A 16,915-nucleotide genomic window follows, 5' to 3' on the forward strand; every position below is an offset into this window, starting at 1 on the left:
CCTCACTCCACAGCAGCTGTGTGTCTCACACAGCAAAATGGGGACAGCATGACCCATTCTGCCTTGCTCTGGGTTCACTGCTGCGCCTCACTGCTGTCTTCTCACTAGAGAAGACAGCAGCCTCCATGCAAGCAGCTTCTAGAACTGCCACTGCTGGGGAACAGAAATCCTCCCAGCAACACATGGAACTTAAGCTGTGGGGGATAAACAGAATGGGCTCATGTTGGCACCAAAGTTGTTAATTAAAAACACAGTGTGCATAAGCAAGGCAAGTACATTTTGAAAAGACAGCTGAGTGAAATTATCTTTTAGTGCACCAACTACAAATCCAAGAAATAACCATGCTTTGGTGATCTATTTATTGAGCAAACAAATGGCAAAACGGTACTTCAAAACAAAAATATATCCAAAAAACATCATCTATCCACCTCAATAAAAAAAAAAAACCAGAAGAAAAAGATTAAGACTGAAGGTTCTTTCAGCCTTTCAGTCTGTATCAGCCAGATCCAAAGTATCTAGGATGTATTTCAACGGCTGGCTGTACTCAGCATACCATTAAAAACTATAGTGAAGAATGGAAAAGTTACACAGCTTTAGCATTTTTAGGAGTGAGAGTGGAACATCATTTTCTTAAGTTCTATAGAGCTCTGCCAGTGAAACTTCATCTATGTCCAGCGACGTGTCTGCTATTCCAGTCCTGGGAGCCCTCCAGTCCCAGGTTGCTATTTAAAGCAACAAATACTTAAATAGCACATGCAGTTCACTAGCACATTGCTTCTCATTATTTAGTGAAACTCTTTAATGATAGCTTCTAATAGTCAGCATGTAACCTATAAGTTGACAGTATTTGTGAAAAATAGCAGTGCATCCATCTTATTTCAGACACACTCCTCAAGACACTCTGAATACTCATGGAAACCATAGAAAGCTGGTTAGGTTGTTCAGCCACAGCCCCATGTTTTTAAAAAAGAAAAAATAGAGTAACTCTGGTTATGATTAGCTACATTCCAGAGTGGGCCACAATGAAATAGGTGTTATCCAAAAATATATGAAAACAGCCTCTGTCCCAAAGAGTGAGATGCTGGCTGGCTGTGAGCCACTGACCTGAGAGGTTTCAAAGATGTTATCTTTGGATGGCAGACTTCAAAGTCCAGCTCTGCAATGAGCTCTCTGTTCAAACGCTGCTGCAGTGCACAGCTGCACCACCACTGTCTGATGCCACATGCCTTACTAGGGGCATTGGCCATCTCACTTTCTTCTGCCTTCTGACTGCAGTGAGGGTCTCTCCAGGGACTCAGGACCCACAAATACAGAAAGCCAGCTACAAATTCTCATTGTGTTAAACGAAGAAAAAAAAAAAAAAAAAAAAAAAGGAAAAAGGGGAAAAAAAAACACCAAAAACATGGGCAGTGAAAAAAACAAACAAGCAATGACATAGAACTTTTACAAATCTAGCTTTTCATTAAACAAAAGCTCCTAAAAAGGCTTTGCTGGACAAAGGCACTTTGCAGTTCTCTGATGAGAAACAAGCTAGATAACTCAAGATCCACAAGCTCTGTAAGCAGGCAAGTCTCAGGACTCCTGGTCCATACCAACAGTGCTCTCTCACAGTGCTGTGACCCCTCCAGCTCCTAGTTCCAAGGAGCCCAAGGCAGCAGCCCTGGGAAGTCTGCTGTGGCAGGAGTCTGTCACACGTGCAGTGGTGTCTGTCTACAAATCTTACAGGTCCAAAGACTGCCACAAGTCAGGCAATTACCACAAGGACATGTGGCCACCCGGGTGGCAGCAGCTGCAGACAGCAGTGTGGGAAATTCTTCAGTTAAAAATACTCATGCACGGTTCCACAGACATTTCTTCTGCAGGCCAGGTTGGCTCAGCAGCTGCTGCTGCCCTAGCCCCTCTTCCTGTACCCCTGCTGGCAGCTAATCAAACAAAGGAGCTAGGTGGTTAAAAAACAAAAGAGGGCAGAAACAAATGCCTTATCAACCCTCCTCAGCCGCCTGACAGGATGTTCTGTGCAAAGGCAGAAACAATTTATCCTTTCTTCTGAGGGGCTAGCACACACACAGGAGGGCAGGGCAGAGGTGAGCACTCCACACCATTCCCAGTGACCCACACACTCTGCCCCTCTGAGCAGGTATTTTGGTGGTAGGAGTTAAAGGCACCAAGTCTACAAATCCATGCACCAGCTGCTTGTTCCCTGCAGCAAACGCTTCACCAACGCACTCTGAACATCTGCTCTGCACGCAAGCTTTGGTCATGGCAAGATCCAAGCTGATCCAACCTGAGAAATGGCAGAATTTGAGAGGGTGGTAATGCTGAGCCAACACATGGCTATTTACACACACGACTAAGAAGTGAAGTGGCCGTGTACTATCTATTGCATTTATAGACACAGTGACATTTTTAGAAGGTATGTTCCAGAGATGTTTCCAAAAAAATCTTGAAGGTTGTAGAAAATATGTTCCGTAGCCATTAAAACAAAGTGTGTATCCATGAGGAGTTTCAGGCTCACTGCCCAAAATAGCCCACGGTATTTTTTAAATATACAAGCCACAGGGAAGTACCAAACTTGTCACAACAATGCTCTCTTCCTTTTGGGAGACTTCAGCAGAAACTGTAAAAATCAAAGCCAAGAAGATCATGTTAAAAAAAAAAAAAAAGCACATTCTTAAAGAAACGAAGACCTAGCAGCATTCTATCTCTTCCTGTGAACAACCACCCAGCATCTTGACAGAGCATCATGCTTCCTGAATCAAAGAAATCCATGAGAAGGGACTTAACAGCAAAAGCTTTGTTACCATTAAGCAGGTATTCTTACTGGCAGCACTGGGTGCATAGGGGTAATCCTCCAACCGCACATCGCTTATACAAAGCATCTTCAGTTTATATACATTACTTGTGTTACACATGCAGAAGTTTCCCAAAAGTGTGTTACACATTCAGTGACTACCAGCTGATTTGAAGAAGTAGAGCACGAAGTATTTTGTAACTTGTTTTTAGAAACAACTGATCTGAAAAAGTAGAAATGCTATATATTTTAGTATCGTATTTTAGAATATAGTTGTTGCATCATTGTATTGTGTGATTAAATCTTGCTTGCAAAACTGTGATAACTTTTAGATGCTGAGAATACTACAGATGTAGTATTGCAGACTAGAAGGCATGTTGTAAGTTTATTCTGTTTTGGTAAGAGACCCTCAGCAAAAGACACACAATAATGAAAGCCAGGGCCTCCACACAAGGCCAAATTGTCTCACTCTGGGATTAGGTTGGGATGCAACAGGCAGACATCAAGATACTTCCCTGTATCCTTCGTATCTTCCACACCCCAGTATATATCATTAAATGACAGATTAATACCCCAGTATACATTAAAGGACAGGTTGCCAAACATCTCTATCCATGGATAAGTAGATGCCAAGTGCTGAGTGAGCAAATGTTACAATTTTGGTACTTATCAATTACTTATAATAGGCATTCTCCTACTGAGCATCTGTCTATGAAGAAAGTTCATCTAGAGGACAAGCGAGGAATATCACTGGATGAAGTAAAAGACTGTCAGTTGTTTTGTCATGATGCTGAAAGGATGCTAGAAGGTAGAAGAGACCACTGAATAGAAGACCGAAGACCTCATAATTTGCTACCTGAGGTAGGCATGTATATGTTAATTGTCTCACGTGAAACTGATGAATATGTACTGTCTGTGGAAATATAATGGACTCTGAATCATGTAATATTTGAAGCACTTATGGTGGAAATATCCCCAGTGCTTCTGTGCGCCGCTAATAAAGAACACCTGACTTAACAGTGACAAAACATTGCTGTTAAGTTTCTATGTATGAATTTATTCGATGCATAATCTATATCAATTCCAAGCAAGGCCCCCTATTTCCTTGAGACAAAGACTCAGCAAAGATTCCTTAACCTTAACCTCGATTCAGAGACACAGCTCTTTCTGATATCTAAAGAAAATGACAGCAGGGGTGTCCATCAGGAAACGCTAGCAAGCTTAACTGTATTGATTCAGAATCAACACGTAGAAACTTAACAGCAAAGTTCTGTTACCATCAGGCAAGGTGTTCTTTATTGGAAGCACTGGGGTAGCTTCAAGGTAACTCCCCAAGAATGCTCCACCAGTTGATCGTTTGTGAACAGGCTATATTTTCACACATATTACATATTTATTACATTCACATTAAATTCATTATCCTACCCACCCCCAATGACTTTCTAACAGACATAGGTTTATTTGGCAATCTTCAATGTCATTTAATATGCTCCATTGTTAGTCCTTGCTTACTTCCTCCCAACACTCCTTTTGTCCCAAAGATTTCTGGTGGAATGCAAGGAAAATGGGGAAACCTCTGCACAAACAGGTAAGGAAGACCAGCAGAACAACTGATGCTGTCATATTTTGCCATTTCTCTTGCCTTGTTAAAGCAGACCAGCCTTACATGTCTCACAATCTACAATACTACACCACAGTTATCATCCGCTACATCTAAAGACTGCCATGGTGTTGCAAGCAAGCATTAACAGAATATTTTGTGTAATTACTTCTTCAAATCAATATTGTTATAACTTTTATCATGTTAAAGCAGAACAGTCCCACAACATGCTTCACCACCCACAGTGCTAAATCACAAGTACCGTCCATAACATCTAAAGGCTACTATGGTGTTGCAAGCAAGCACTGTGTATATTTTACAACAATTCAGTGGCTACGATTATAAGGATATATTAACAGAATGTTTTGTGTAATGACTATTTCATATAATTCCTGACCATGCCACAGAGCTGAGGAATGTGCTGCACTGAAGCTTCTTTTCAGTTGGGCTGACAACAGCTTAGCTTTCATACAGTGATTACTTGACCACTAGCATTACCCTGGTTGTAGGGTTTGCAGATAATGTGATCACTGATCTGTTAAAGTCTGCCAAAAATGCCCCAACAGCCGCTCACAGCTGCATGAAGCATCCCAGCAGGCTGAACCAGCAACAGCACCAGTCCGGCACAGCTCACAGCTTCAGGAAGGAGTGAAAAAGCAAGCAAACCTTTATGCTAGCACACTGTCTCAAGATGAGGTGTGCAATGCCAAGCAGGCTAAATTTAGGAGCTGGGATCACTGAACCCTCCAGCAGCTACGCATACGTGTTGCAAAAATGTCTCCAACTGGCTGCATGGTTATGTGGTGATTGGTTTGCCCCTGTAAAGCTGAAGCTTCATTTTCTTCTTTGCCCACCTAAGATGTCTTTTCACTGCTGCTTTAGTGACCATGTGGCTCAAGACAAGAGGTTCAGCAACTAGTACGTTAGTTAACTAATAACCTATTTTTAGGAGCACACCTCACATTGGAAGTTGTGCAAAACTACAACTGACTCTAGATATATGTCCTGCCAGAATGCTGCTTTCTGGTGAGGCCTTCTTGCCCTGAACTGAGGCAAAATGGAGGCTCACGCCCTGCACCATGGGGTAGGATCACCATTCGGCCATGAAACAAGAAGTAGAACAAAGCCTATTGGAAGAAGCAGTGTCTGGGCAGTCACACCAACAGCTAAAGCACAAGCAAGCTGCTGACAGACGCTGACAGAGCAGAAGTGAAAAACTTGACTGGACTGATTGGCTTTTGTCTTTCTGCTCAAATGGTACTAAGTGGTGACTCAGCTCAACATTAGCAAATAACATCACTGCCAAATTTCTGAATTAAAGACTCTGCTGGTTATGGAAAATTCAAGGCAAATGTTTAGTCTGACCCGAGCACTGCAACGCATCACATCACCCAGCCCCCCACTAGCATAGCTATGTCTCAGTTATTAAATTTAATACAGAACATCTCAAAGGAGATGGGCAGTCCATTCCTCCGAGTCATTACTTGCATCTGTCATTAAAAATAACAAGGAAAGAATATATTTATATGCAACAGTTCCCTGGTTCTCACTGAGGCTTTTTTGACTAGCTCAGTGTGTCTTTCAAACCACAGAAGCACAGAATGCCTTGTGTTGGAAGGGACCTCAAAGCCCACCCAGTCCCAACCCATTGCCACAGGCAGGGTTGCCACCCACTAGATCAGGCCGCTCATAGCCCCACCCAGCCTGGCCTTGAACTTGGTCTTTTCTCCCTGCTCACCAAAGAGGGAACCAAACCACCTACCTAAGTTTCTCATCCAAAGGCCCTAACACATTTCCTACCAGCAGCATAAGGCTGTGTTTCTCCCTGGATCTCCTTGCTTCCCCAGCACCTCCTCCATAGCCATGGGCATGGGAACTGCACCCTCAGCCTGAGTGCCTGTCACAGCAAAAGAGCTACTGAGACAGCAGCTGGGTAATGAAAGACTTAGCAGCAATGGCATCATCTGTACATAATTTGAGGCTGTCACTTCGTAACAGCGAGCACTTTCTCTCCATGGTATCTCCTGTATCTGAGACATGTGGCAGCACAGACACAACACGGTGCATCACTGGGCACAGAGAGAGCTACGGGTTCAAATCAATGTGTTTCACAGGAGTGAAGAAGCAGATAAAGTGAAATTTCTTCATGTAGTGATTTACAAGCATGTAGCTGGAACAGCTGCTTCACTTCTGAACAAATGGACAGCTCTGAGCCGTCCCACAAAAATGCTATGCCTTTAAAAAGTACTCCTGCTATTAGTTCAGATTTTAAGGGGGAAAAAAAAGATTCTAACACTTCATATGAAGTGATGAAAGACAATAAACTGTACAAAAGATTAACTGTTTCTCATCATATCTTATATTAAAAAAAAAACAAAAATAATCTAATTGCTCACAACATTGCTAAAGACATTCCAGTTTATATCGGATTCAAAACAAGCACCTGCACACCCATTTCTAACCAGGCAGATTCAAAATGGAGCCTGCTCACGTCTCCCCATCTCCTACTTTCTAATCAGCATTTTTTAAATACCATCACAATGGGCTTCAGAAGTATGTTGAATAGCACTCCCAAACCACTGCTTTGCCAGTGGCAGCAATACAAAGGGACAAACATGAGGCTAGCTTCTTCAGAAACTGTTAGGAAGATTCCTGTTAAAGCCTGGTTTGAGAGGTGACATAGTGACACGCCTTGTGTCAGTTCTACTGCACAGAAAAAAAAAACGCAAGAAGCTTTTCACAATCAGGCTATGAACTCTTTTATATGCTTAAATATTTGCACATACACTGTCTCTAATTGCTAGGAGGTCCATCACAAGCTGCAAACAGCACTAGTCCTAGCGAGTTGTGCAAGTGCCGGGTGTGTCAGACTCGGAAGAAAGGCAGCGACTTGCTCCTGTCGCTACTGTTGAGACAAACACTGTTCCCAAAAGCTGCCCTCCCTGCCGCCCCACGCCTTGCACTGCAGCACAACACAGCCTGCAGGCAGCCCTGCACTTCAGCTGCAGAGAAGCGACATGGAGGATGCATTCAAGATTACAGAGATTATCTCAGATTAATGAGTCCAAATGAGAGACGTCATTGTCCTTCCATCACAGCAATTCAAGGACATCCTCCCTCAAAACAAAAGTGCTCAGACTGCTGGTGTTGAAATCTGTTTCCTGGGTGACCTGAGCAATGCAGTAGGTCAAAGCCAGTGGTCAGAACAGTCCATCACGTCCTAGAAATCTAGGAACATTTAATACGTCAGGACATACTACAGCCCAAATGCCATTAACTCAGATTTAAGAAGGGCCTTGGAAGCAACCTGAAGCCCAGGCACCTTTACACAACCAAGCTGCAAACCTGGAACGTGTCTAGGAAGGCAGCAGACTCCAGCTTCATGCAGGACCTCCAGCTCACACCCATACTTACAGCCAAGGCTTTCACTCAGCTGTTCCCCAAAACAAGCACATCTTGCACTGGCAACTGTGAGTAGATCCACTGCAACAACAGTCTCAGTAATGAAAAAAACACCCTGAAATAACAACACGTGTGAATAAAATAAATGCAGCGATCAGATGCAAATCCTTTCACAGAAAAGTACTGCCACTCTTGAAGGTGCGTTCTAAGGTAGCCTTCACTCCCTTGCTGTATGAGTATGGGTGTTTAAGCTGTTTCTTTAAACACACAGCACAACCAGCTGACAATGTGGGATGCAAGAGGAAAAAGACAAAAAAAAAAAAAAAAGAAGAAGCGGGAATGAGAAATTAAGCAGGAATGAGAAAGCGTATTGTCTGCCTCTAAGCACTGCCAGGGAAGGGATTACTTTGAATTTAAGCTAGCAGTGCAAATGTAAGATAATACAACGCTTACACGACCTCACTGTCTTTTGGTTGTTGTCAGCTCTCTTCCCATTCACTTCTGCATCCATCAGCAAATTTTATTCAGCTACAAGAGGGCAATGGGGCCTCAAAGATACTACTTTCTCACTATTTTCATGAAAATGAAAAAAGGTAGAAGGGCTAGCAGAGAAAAACAACGTTTGAACCCTGAACAAAGACAAGGCTGCAGTATTTACTAGAAAAGGAAACCAATGTAGGATATCAACCTCAACACACACAAAGCCGTAAGAAAGCAGGCTTCGTTAATTCTATTGTTTGGACACCCATTTGCCTTAAAGCAAAACCTCCACATTTTTACAAACGAGGGATAAGAAGAGGAGCAAAGCCCTGCTTTTCATGAGTGTACCTGTGGTACCCCAAACCAGACCTCAGGTAGTCAGCTGTCCACGAGTGTTGGTGGCCCCCTCCCTGCCCCAGAGGCCCCTGACACAGGCAAGTATGAGCATGGCTTAAGCCCTGGATTTGAATACGGCATTTCATTGTTTTATTTAAACTTGAGTTAGAGGCCTGGGCATGAAAGAAAAATCTCATATTCTATTTATGGCACATATTACCACGTTTACTACTTGATATGATTTCAAGTACTGAATAGCACTAAAGACAGCACTTGAGATTTAACAGACCTACAAAAATAGCTTTGAACGCTTTATAAGCTCTAATAACTACCAATTCTAATTGAAAAATCCATCTTCTTTAGCAAGCCAGCTGCAGCACAGTGCCCCCTACAAACTAAACAGTAACTATTTAAATTACATTTATTTAACTTAGGAAAAAAAAAAACGTATTCATTGTAATAAAGATTTTCCACAACAGCTGCTTTTCTTAACCATGATCTCAACTCAATTCTCTTGAGAATAACTACTGAAGAAAAGCCAAATGTAAAATCCTGTTTCCTGTCAATTTAAGCAGATGTTTTTATGTAATCAAAAGCATTGCGGAGGTCCAAGCTAGACTGTATTCTTGCTGCATCCTGAAAATGGGTCTACCAAAGAAATACTTGCAGAATAAAAAACACTAGCGAGCCCATTAGAGCAGAAACACCTGAAGATTGCCATTTTCTGCAAAAGTCAGTTTGCATGCTATGTGACAAAAACAGCTGTTGAAACTGAAGTTTGTCAATGGCCAAGCTCCTTGAGAGCAAGTTCCCATGGTCTGTTTGGCAAGGATGCAAGTCACACAGCGATGTTAATTAAGATTATCTAAAATAATTTTTAGTGCACAATCAGCATAACCAAAGTACACTAAAGTTTGGCAGCTAGCCACTATATGCTTTAACAACAGGAATTTGGGCTGGGAAACCTGAATAAGCTTATTCAGACAGGCATAATCAACTAGACACTGAGTACAGTTTGGTCCAGACCCAAAAGAACTGATAATCATTGTCTGCTTCATATTAAAAGAGTTTGCTGGCACTCTGAGAAAAAATTGATAGCCAAGTGATAGTAACAAACAACAGTATTTTGATATTGCCTACAGACAATAACATAGAATCACACAGAATCACACAATGGCCAAGGTTGGAAGGGACCTCAAGGATTATGAATCTCCAACCCCCCTACCACATGCAGGGCCTCCACAGTTAATGCTAGACCAGGCTGCCCAGGGCCCCATCCAATCTGGCTTTGAACACCTCCAGGGACGGGGCATCCACAACCTCTCTGGGCAGCCTGTTCCAGTACCTCACCACTCTCTCTGTAAAGAACTTCCCCCTGACGTCCAACCTAGATCTCCCCTCCCTCAACTTAAAACCATTTCCCCCCCGTCCTGCAGTTATCTACCCTTTCAAAGAGTTGATTTCCCTCCTGTTTGTAGGCTCCCTTTAGGTACTGAAAGGCTGCAGTGAGGTCACCCCGCAGCCTTCTTTTCTTCAGGCTGAACAAGCCCAGCTCCTTCAGCCTGTCCTCATAGGGGAGGTGCTCCAGTCCCCTGATCATCTTTGTGGCTCTCCTCTGGACCCTCTCCAACAGCTCCCTGTCTACAGGGGAGCATGTATAATAATAACATATGATACTTGCACCCAGCTCACAAGGAGAACACCAAACCTCTCTAGTCAGTTCTTGCAAAGCAGAACCACAGAAATATAGCACAGCAGAGAGTGCAGGGCCAAAACACTTCCTAACAACAATAGGAAAAAACCCAAACCCCTGAAAAGAACAAATACCATGGGATATCAAACCCATCAAACTAGTATTTCGTAGACAGGAAGGAGAGACCAACATAAAGGCTGTTTTTCAGAACCTACTGCATAAAGTCCCATCTTTCCTTAAGCACTTCATTACTGTTTTCGTAGGCAGGGTTATATTTTGGTGAATACAAAAGGAGAGGACAAATTCCTTTCTGATTTTCCAGCATGATTAACAGTATTCTTAAAATGCCTGAAGAAGTTGGGTTGAGAAAGAGGAATTTCTATCCCTTTTATTTTTGTGTATTATTTACACTACACCAACATCCTCCTCTCCATCCAGGTTGGAGTTAATCTAGCTGTGAACTCAAAGACCATTTTCCCTTTAAAAAAAGTTACAGTGCACATTACTGAAACATGTTTTATATCATTTATCATCTTAATCTGTAGAAAGGTTATCCACACTAAGTTTGCTTGTGTAAATCCAGCAACATGCTGTATATATAAGTTTCAGAAAAAAAAAAAAGTTTCATCCAGCAGAATACATTTCCCTAGGGTATTGCATAATTTTGGCACTATGACTGCATCCACTTTAGGGCTTTTGCTTAGGCTCCAAAATCATGAAGGAGTTCAGTTTCTTTCCAGACTCTGAAGTGACACATCAATGTCAATAAAACACACTACTACACTAGGAGATATTACTACATAGGATATTAAGAGTGGTTTCAAGAATTCTTCGAAGTTCAGTTATGCTAAAGCAAGCCATTCGCCATGTGAGCCTCAAAATGCTTTTGTCTTGCTTTAAGCTATTCCTCCAAGAGATACACCAAAAAAAAGATAGGAAAGCATGAATAGCCAGCAACCACCTAGCAGTATCTACTACCAGCACTCTGTTCTCTTCATTTCACAGAAAAGACCAAGCAGGTCAGCAACTTGCTTCACGTGCTGCAAAAATGCAGGTGAGGCAGCAGCCCAGGAGCCCCTTTTTCAAGAGGAGCATTACCAAATGCAGCTCCTGCTAACACACAGGAATCTTGGTGTGGCACAGGGCAGCGTTTTGTTTGGAGAACAGATGTGTGGAGGCACACTGAACAGTCCTGCAGCCCGCTGAACACTGGAACAGCCACAGGACCAGATCTAGACTGGGCTCTCAAGCTGCTGCCAGAAGCTGTAGTTCACTGCCAGACGGCTGACAAAAGCAGGAGAATAATCAGAAGCTGAGGGTGGGCAGTCGCCAGTGGTGCAATACTAACAGAATTTGGGCTTTACGGTGCTTCAGTATGTAAAAGCCTGTTGTAAACCAACAGAATTAGCCTGCTGCTGTCAGGACGAATAGCAACGGGTTAATGCGGCAGAAGTGAAGGTCTGGGAAAATTAAGCAGAGAATAAAGCGCCGGCGGGGTGAGCGCAGTCGAAAGGAGCCTAAAGACAAGGGGCACAACCGCCGTCCTTCCCTGCCCCGCGGCAGATCTGGGCACCCCGGCTTCAGGACCGCTCCGATGCCGAAGGGCAGCAGCCCGGCAGCTCCCACTGCGCCGGCACCTGCCGAGCCCTTCCGAGCGGTGCTGCGGGACGGGACAGCACCCCGACCCGCTCCGTGCGCCCTCGGGCAGCGCCTGCGGAGCGCTTCCCCGGCTCCCCGCCCCGCTCCGGCCCGCCCCGCGGCACAGCGGACCCTTTCCGACAGCCGCGCCGGAGCTGCCCCGTCCTCCCGGAATGTGCGGGACGCTGCAGTACGCGGCTTTCCCTGCTACGAACGCGAAGCTGTTATGAAGAGGCACCTCTGCGGCGAGAGGCAGCACGGGGAGTCAGGTGCCCTCAGCGAGCCGGGCCGGGCTCCTCCGGCCGCGGGCAGGGACGGACGCACCGCGCGCTCCTTCCCTCCGCTCCGCTGCCGCGGCAGGCCCGCGCAGGACGCCTCGCCGGCGCCCCGAGTCCTACCTGGCCGGCGCAGCAGGGCGCGGACATGCCGGCGGCGCGTCTGGCCGCCTCGCTCGCTCGCTCGCTCACGACAGCGCGGTGCGCGGCGGCCGCCCCATGCGGGTGCGGGCTGGGCCGGGCCGCGCAGGGTACCGCCGCGGACGGGCGGAGCCGCACCGCCTCTGCCCGCAGCCCTCGGCCCGGCCCCGCCGCGCGGCTTCCGCTGTCGTCAGGGAGCGCGGCCCCCGCGGACGGCGCTGGGCCGAGGGCTCTGCGGGGCGCGGCGCGGCGTTCCTCGGCGGGAGCGAGGCCTGCTCGCGGCCCCTGCGCCTTCCGCGCCCGCGCGGCTGTGCCGCGGCTCCCCGCGGGCCGGGCCGCTGCTTCGGCGCTGCCCGCCCCGGGGCCCGGCGGCAGCGCGGCCCCGCGCCCCGGCTCACCCCAACGGGCCGAGGCGGTGCGAGGCCGCGGGCTGCCCCTGCGGCAGGTGCGGGGCCGGCAGTGCGCCTTCAGCCCGCGTGGAACGGATGAGGAAACCGCGCTCCGCCGGAGCGTGAATGCGTGTGTCACAAACGTCTGAGATAGACAGTTTTTAGGAGACGGGATCTCTGGTGAAGCAGTGCTAATTCGCGATTGCAGTGCCGGCCGTCCCGCCAACAGGAGAGCACCTACGGAAGCAATATTGCAGCTTTTGTACCTTGTCTCCTCCCAAATTTACCCCCTCCCCCGTTTCTCCATCGGCTGGGTACCGCAGGGTCACAGTTTTACCGAAGGCTTACATGTGTTAATTACATTCTGACAGCTCTTAGTTCAGATTCTATCTTTTCGCAGCCGTCCTGCTGTTCTTACTGCATTGACACGGTGATTGTCTCCGAGGCCTCTTCCATTCCGCCCAAAGGACGCTTCCTTTGTTAAGCAAAGAGCACAGGGGGGAGGACGCCAGGTCCTCCCGATGCTTCTTCAGGCAGGCATGTTCCACTTGCCTTTACTTCCTTGGGCATGTCATGACTTGTTTTCTCGTTTGATCGCTGTCTGCAAGATATTCTTGCAGCATGTATGAGCATGTGACAAAATATTACACATGTATGTTCGTACTGACTGAACATAAATTGTTGCTAGCTATACATGTGTATTGCTAACTATTCTCCTTCTTAAATTCTCTATCGCTCAGGTCTCATCTGTCCAGAACCAAAAATTAGGCGTCTTCCAACATGAAAAGCCTCCTTATCAAGGGTTTTTCATTAGTAAAGCATTATCACACTATTTAGGAGTGCGATATCTAACTTTGTAGGAATGGAATGTTGTTTCTGCATTAGATATTGATTTGCGGAATCAAACTCTATAACCCAGAGTTAGGTTATAAAGCAGGTATGTTTTATTCAGCATTTGGCGCCAAGCTGGGTGCAAGGGGGATAGCTCCTCCAAACTTGCACACCGTAAGGAAGAAGCTTGGTACAGATATAGGCCGAACGAATACACAGTCAGTGGAATTCACATGCATATTCATTACATTCCTGACTTATCAACATATGGTCCCGCCATGAGCAGTGGGGGTCTCCTTTGCATGGGAGAAGATCCATTGTCTCTGACAGAAGTAATCCAATCCTGACCCATTCCTTGTGTCAACAGAGTTTCCAGATGCCCTTTTCTTATCTGACCACACATCCTGCTTACCTACATTCCTAAACAAGAGTTAATCCTTATCTTGTCCTGTCCTTACTCAATATTAAAAAGGGCAATTGGTTTGAAGAAATAGAACATAATGTATTTATGTTCTGTAACTTATCCTTAGAAATAGTTGATCTAAAAAGTAGAAATACTGTATGTGTTAGCAGCATGTTTTAGAAACGTTATTACTGAATTATGTGATCAATTCTTTCTTGCAAAACTGCAGTAGTTGTTAAATGTTCCAAACAATGTGGGTATAGTGTTAGGGATTAGAAAACATATTGTAGGGTTGTTCTGTTAGGATAAGAAACTCCCAACAGAAGAAAACCAGATTTAACAAACATTAAAAAAGCTAGGGCCTCTATGCAAGGCCAGACTGTCTCACTCCATGGGAAGGTTGGGATGGGACAGGCAGGCATCAAGATACTGTCCTCCTTCTGAGCTTATCTCTATGCAAGGGAGGACAAGCAGATATCCAGAAACAATGACCAAGTGTGGAGTGAGGGTCAGAAGTTAAATTAATTAAAAGTTTACACTTAGCCAGCAAAGATTTATATTTGTCCTGTGTTTGTATATTTAGTGAAGTGTTGAGAAGATTGTGAACCTGAAGCACTCAGCAATGAGAAAGCGGGGGAGAAAGAGATAAGTGTCAGGCAACAGGGGACAAAAGATGTAACACTGTTTTCTGGGTGCTCTCCTGCTTGCAATATTTGGATATTTCCAACAACATGTCTTTAACTCAAGGCTCAGAGGTATTCCAGATGGCTAGAGAGACAAGAGCTGCAATCTCTGTACCTATAAGTTACTCCATCTTCCTAATCTCTGTGACTATAAATTATTTCATATATCTGCTGAGCATGCAGAGATTATCAGAAACCCCTGATAAAATAAAAAGACCCCTCCAAAAAGAACTATTTGTAAAATATCTTGTTTGTTCTAATGCAGAAACAATGTTCCATTCCTGCACTCCAGATGTGAAGTCCTGTTGAGGCTCCAGAGGAGGTGCTATGGACTGACTTGTTCCTGGATCTTTTGCTTTACAATTCTGTGCTTTTTTGGTAGGCTTACTGAACCCTCTCCATTTACATATCTTCCATAAGTCGTGTGTTGGAAAACCATCAATCTTATCATGAGACATACATGCCGTCTGTTAATAAAGCTGCAAATATATATATATATTTTTTTTCTCCAGAAATCCTGTTTTCTCTGCTTTGAGGATTGTCTTGAGTGTCTTGGTTTTCTGCACTTCCCCAGGAATCCCATTCTCCAAGGTCATCTAGATGCTGTATTTTTTCAGTTATCTTGTCAAGGAGATTTCCTGTCTTGTTAATCAGGTGTGCTATAATCACATTTTTATATGCTGGTGCAGTAGTTTTAATCAGTCTATTTCTCATACAAACAAAGCATTCCACATCATAGCATCAGCATCTTCAGTAAAATGGTCATTTTCATCCTCTCTTCCTTGACTTGTTGCACACAGTCTTGCAGAGTATGCCACTGACATTCAGATCCTGGCCAGTCATATTCTGTAGGCTATTTAATATTACATCCTTGAGCTGCTAAGACTAACAAGTTAGTATTGTAAACATTATTTCAAAATGCATCTTGCACAAAGTAATCTGAACTCACAATTAAAAACTTTTCAAAACTTTATCATACAAATACATTGTCCAGGAAAGCAGAGGCTCCACTGATCTTTGTTTAAACTCCTTCTTACAACATTTTCTCTATTCTGAATATAATCCTCTATCACATCCTACCTCACCTGTTAGCATCTAATTGCATTTTTCATCCTCATACAGGTTTCACACCTACAAATTCATCTAGGAGCCCAGCCTCATCAGAATCCATAGAATCCCAAATAGCTCTATTCCATCTGTTGGGATCTCACTGTACGCCAGCTTCTGCTATCACTAAATGCACATTCCTATGATTCACTCATCCTCTTTTTCTTATATCTGTACTGCACAACACAAACTGCAGTCTTTTCGGCTACAGTCTGACAAGCATCCAACTTATTGACAAGCAACTGTATTTTGACATTGTGACATTACAGTTTGATTCCACAGATCACACAGGTATTGCTCCATGGGAGAGCATTCTGATAACTGCTCTATCTGTTGGTGCTGTTTCCTGTGTGCTGTGTGCTATTAACAGGGTCCACCTCCATCTTCCCAAACACACTATTTCTTTTTACAACAAGCAGTTTTTGGATACATTTCAATGTATCCAACAATTCAGCTTCTTTCCACTGACTTTCCCATTGTTCATACCTCCAGCCTTAGCCCACTTGAGAGTCAGAGAACTATAGGGAAGGTCTCTCTACCTAGGAATTTCAGATGGAACTGAAATTTTGCAGTGTTTGGTTCCAATCCTGCCTGTGATGTCAATTTATGTTTTGCCAATGGACAGGGTCAGCATAAAGGACAAAGGCACCAAGTTAAAGAAGTGAGTTTATCTTTTCTTATGTTTAAAGCAATAAAATTCTAAGTGAAATGATGCAGCAAGAATAAAACAAAATAAGGTAATGAACATAATTGTTAGTACATAAGATTAACTACAGTGATTAAGAACGATACATCACTGATTGCCCTTATGCTTTACCATCATCCAGACCCATAATCGCTCGGGAGCCTTGGTTACAGCAAGGATTTAGAGAACCTTCTCTGGCAATTGTGAGATCCTAAGCAGTTTGTCCAGACATAGATGAGGTCTCCAAATTCTCTGCCAAGGGGTCCAATTTTTATACAGATGAATAAACAAGTTGACGGAACTTCAAATACAGAAACATCTTGTTTCATCCTTTTGGATTCTACCCAAAGCCTGAGCAGATCACAAGGAGGAACTGGAGGAGCTTCCCTATCTATTTAGGCTTTAACCACATGTTTCTCAACAAGGTCAGATGTCTGGTTTGAGGGTCTTGCAACATGCCC

The 16,915-nt window shown here is 44.4% G+C and overlaps 2 protein-coding genes and 1 long non-coding RNA gene across 5 annotated transcripts in view; 1 reads left to right on the forward strand and 2 right to left on the reverse strand.

Annotated features, from left to right (window-relative positions):
- SERINC5 (serine incorporator 5) overlaps positions 1-12,493 on the reverse strand; it is a 42,489-nt gene extending 29,996 nt beyond the window's left edge. The window contains exon 1 of the mRNA XM_031610187.2: positions 12,339-12,493. Coding sequence (XP_031466047.1) covers positions 12,339-12,365 — 27 coding nt within the window. The 5' untranslated portion in view covers positions 12,366-12,493. The remainder of the gene's footprint in view (positions 1-12,338) is intronic.
- On the forward strand, positions 107-6,207 carry LOC149913065 (uncharacterized). Of its 3 annotated transcripts, XR_016461900.1 has the most exons (4): positions 107-268; positions 3,478-3,652; positions 4,333-4,379; positions 4,958-6,206. It is a non-coding gene; the product is annotated as an uncharacterized LOC149913065 (long non-coding RNA). The 3 variants fall into 3 exon arrangements; XR_016461901.1 differs by lacking the exon at positions 4,333-4,379; XR_016461899.1 differs by having other exon boundaries at positions 184-268; positions 3,478-4,379; positions 4,958-6,207.
- Positions 12,494-13,820: 1,327 nt separating the features above from the next.
- Positions 13,821-16,915, reverse strand: part of CDK7 (cyclin dependent kinase 7) — a 41,587-nt gene continuing 38,492 nt past the window's right edge. Inside the window, exon 12 of the mRNA XM_090131754.1 lies at positions 13,821-16,915. Coding sequence (XP_089987880.1) covers positions 16,881-16,915 — 35 coding nt within the window. The 3' untranslated portion in view covers positions 13,821-16,880.

Source organism: Phasianus colchicus, chromosome Z, assembly GCF_987193195.1.
Source record: "Phasianus colchicus chromosome Z, bPhaCol1.hap1.1, whole genome shotgun sequence".
NCBI classification, from domain to species: Eukaryota; Metazoa; Chordata; class Aves; order Galliformes; family Phasianidae; genus Phasianus; species Phasianus colchicus.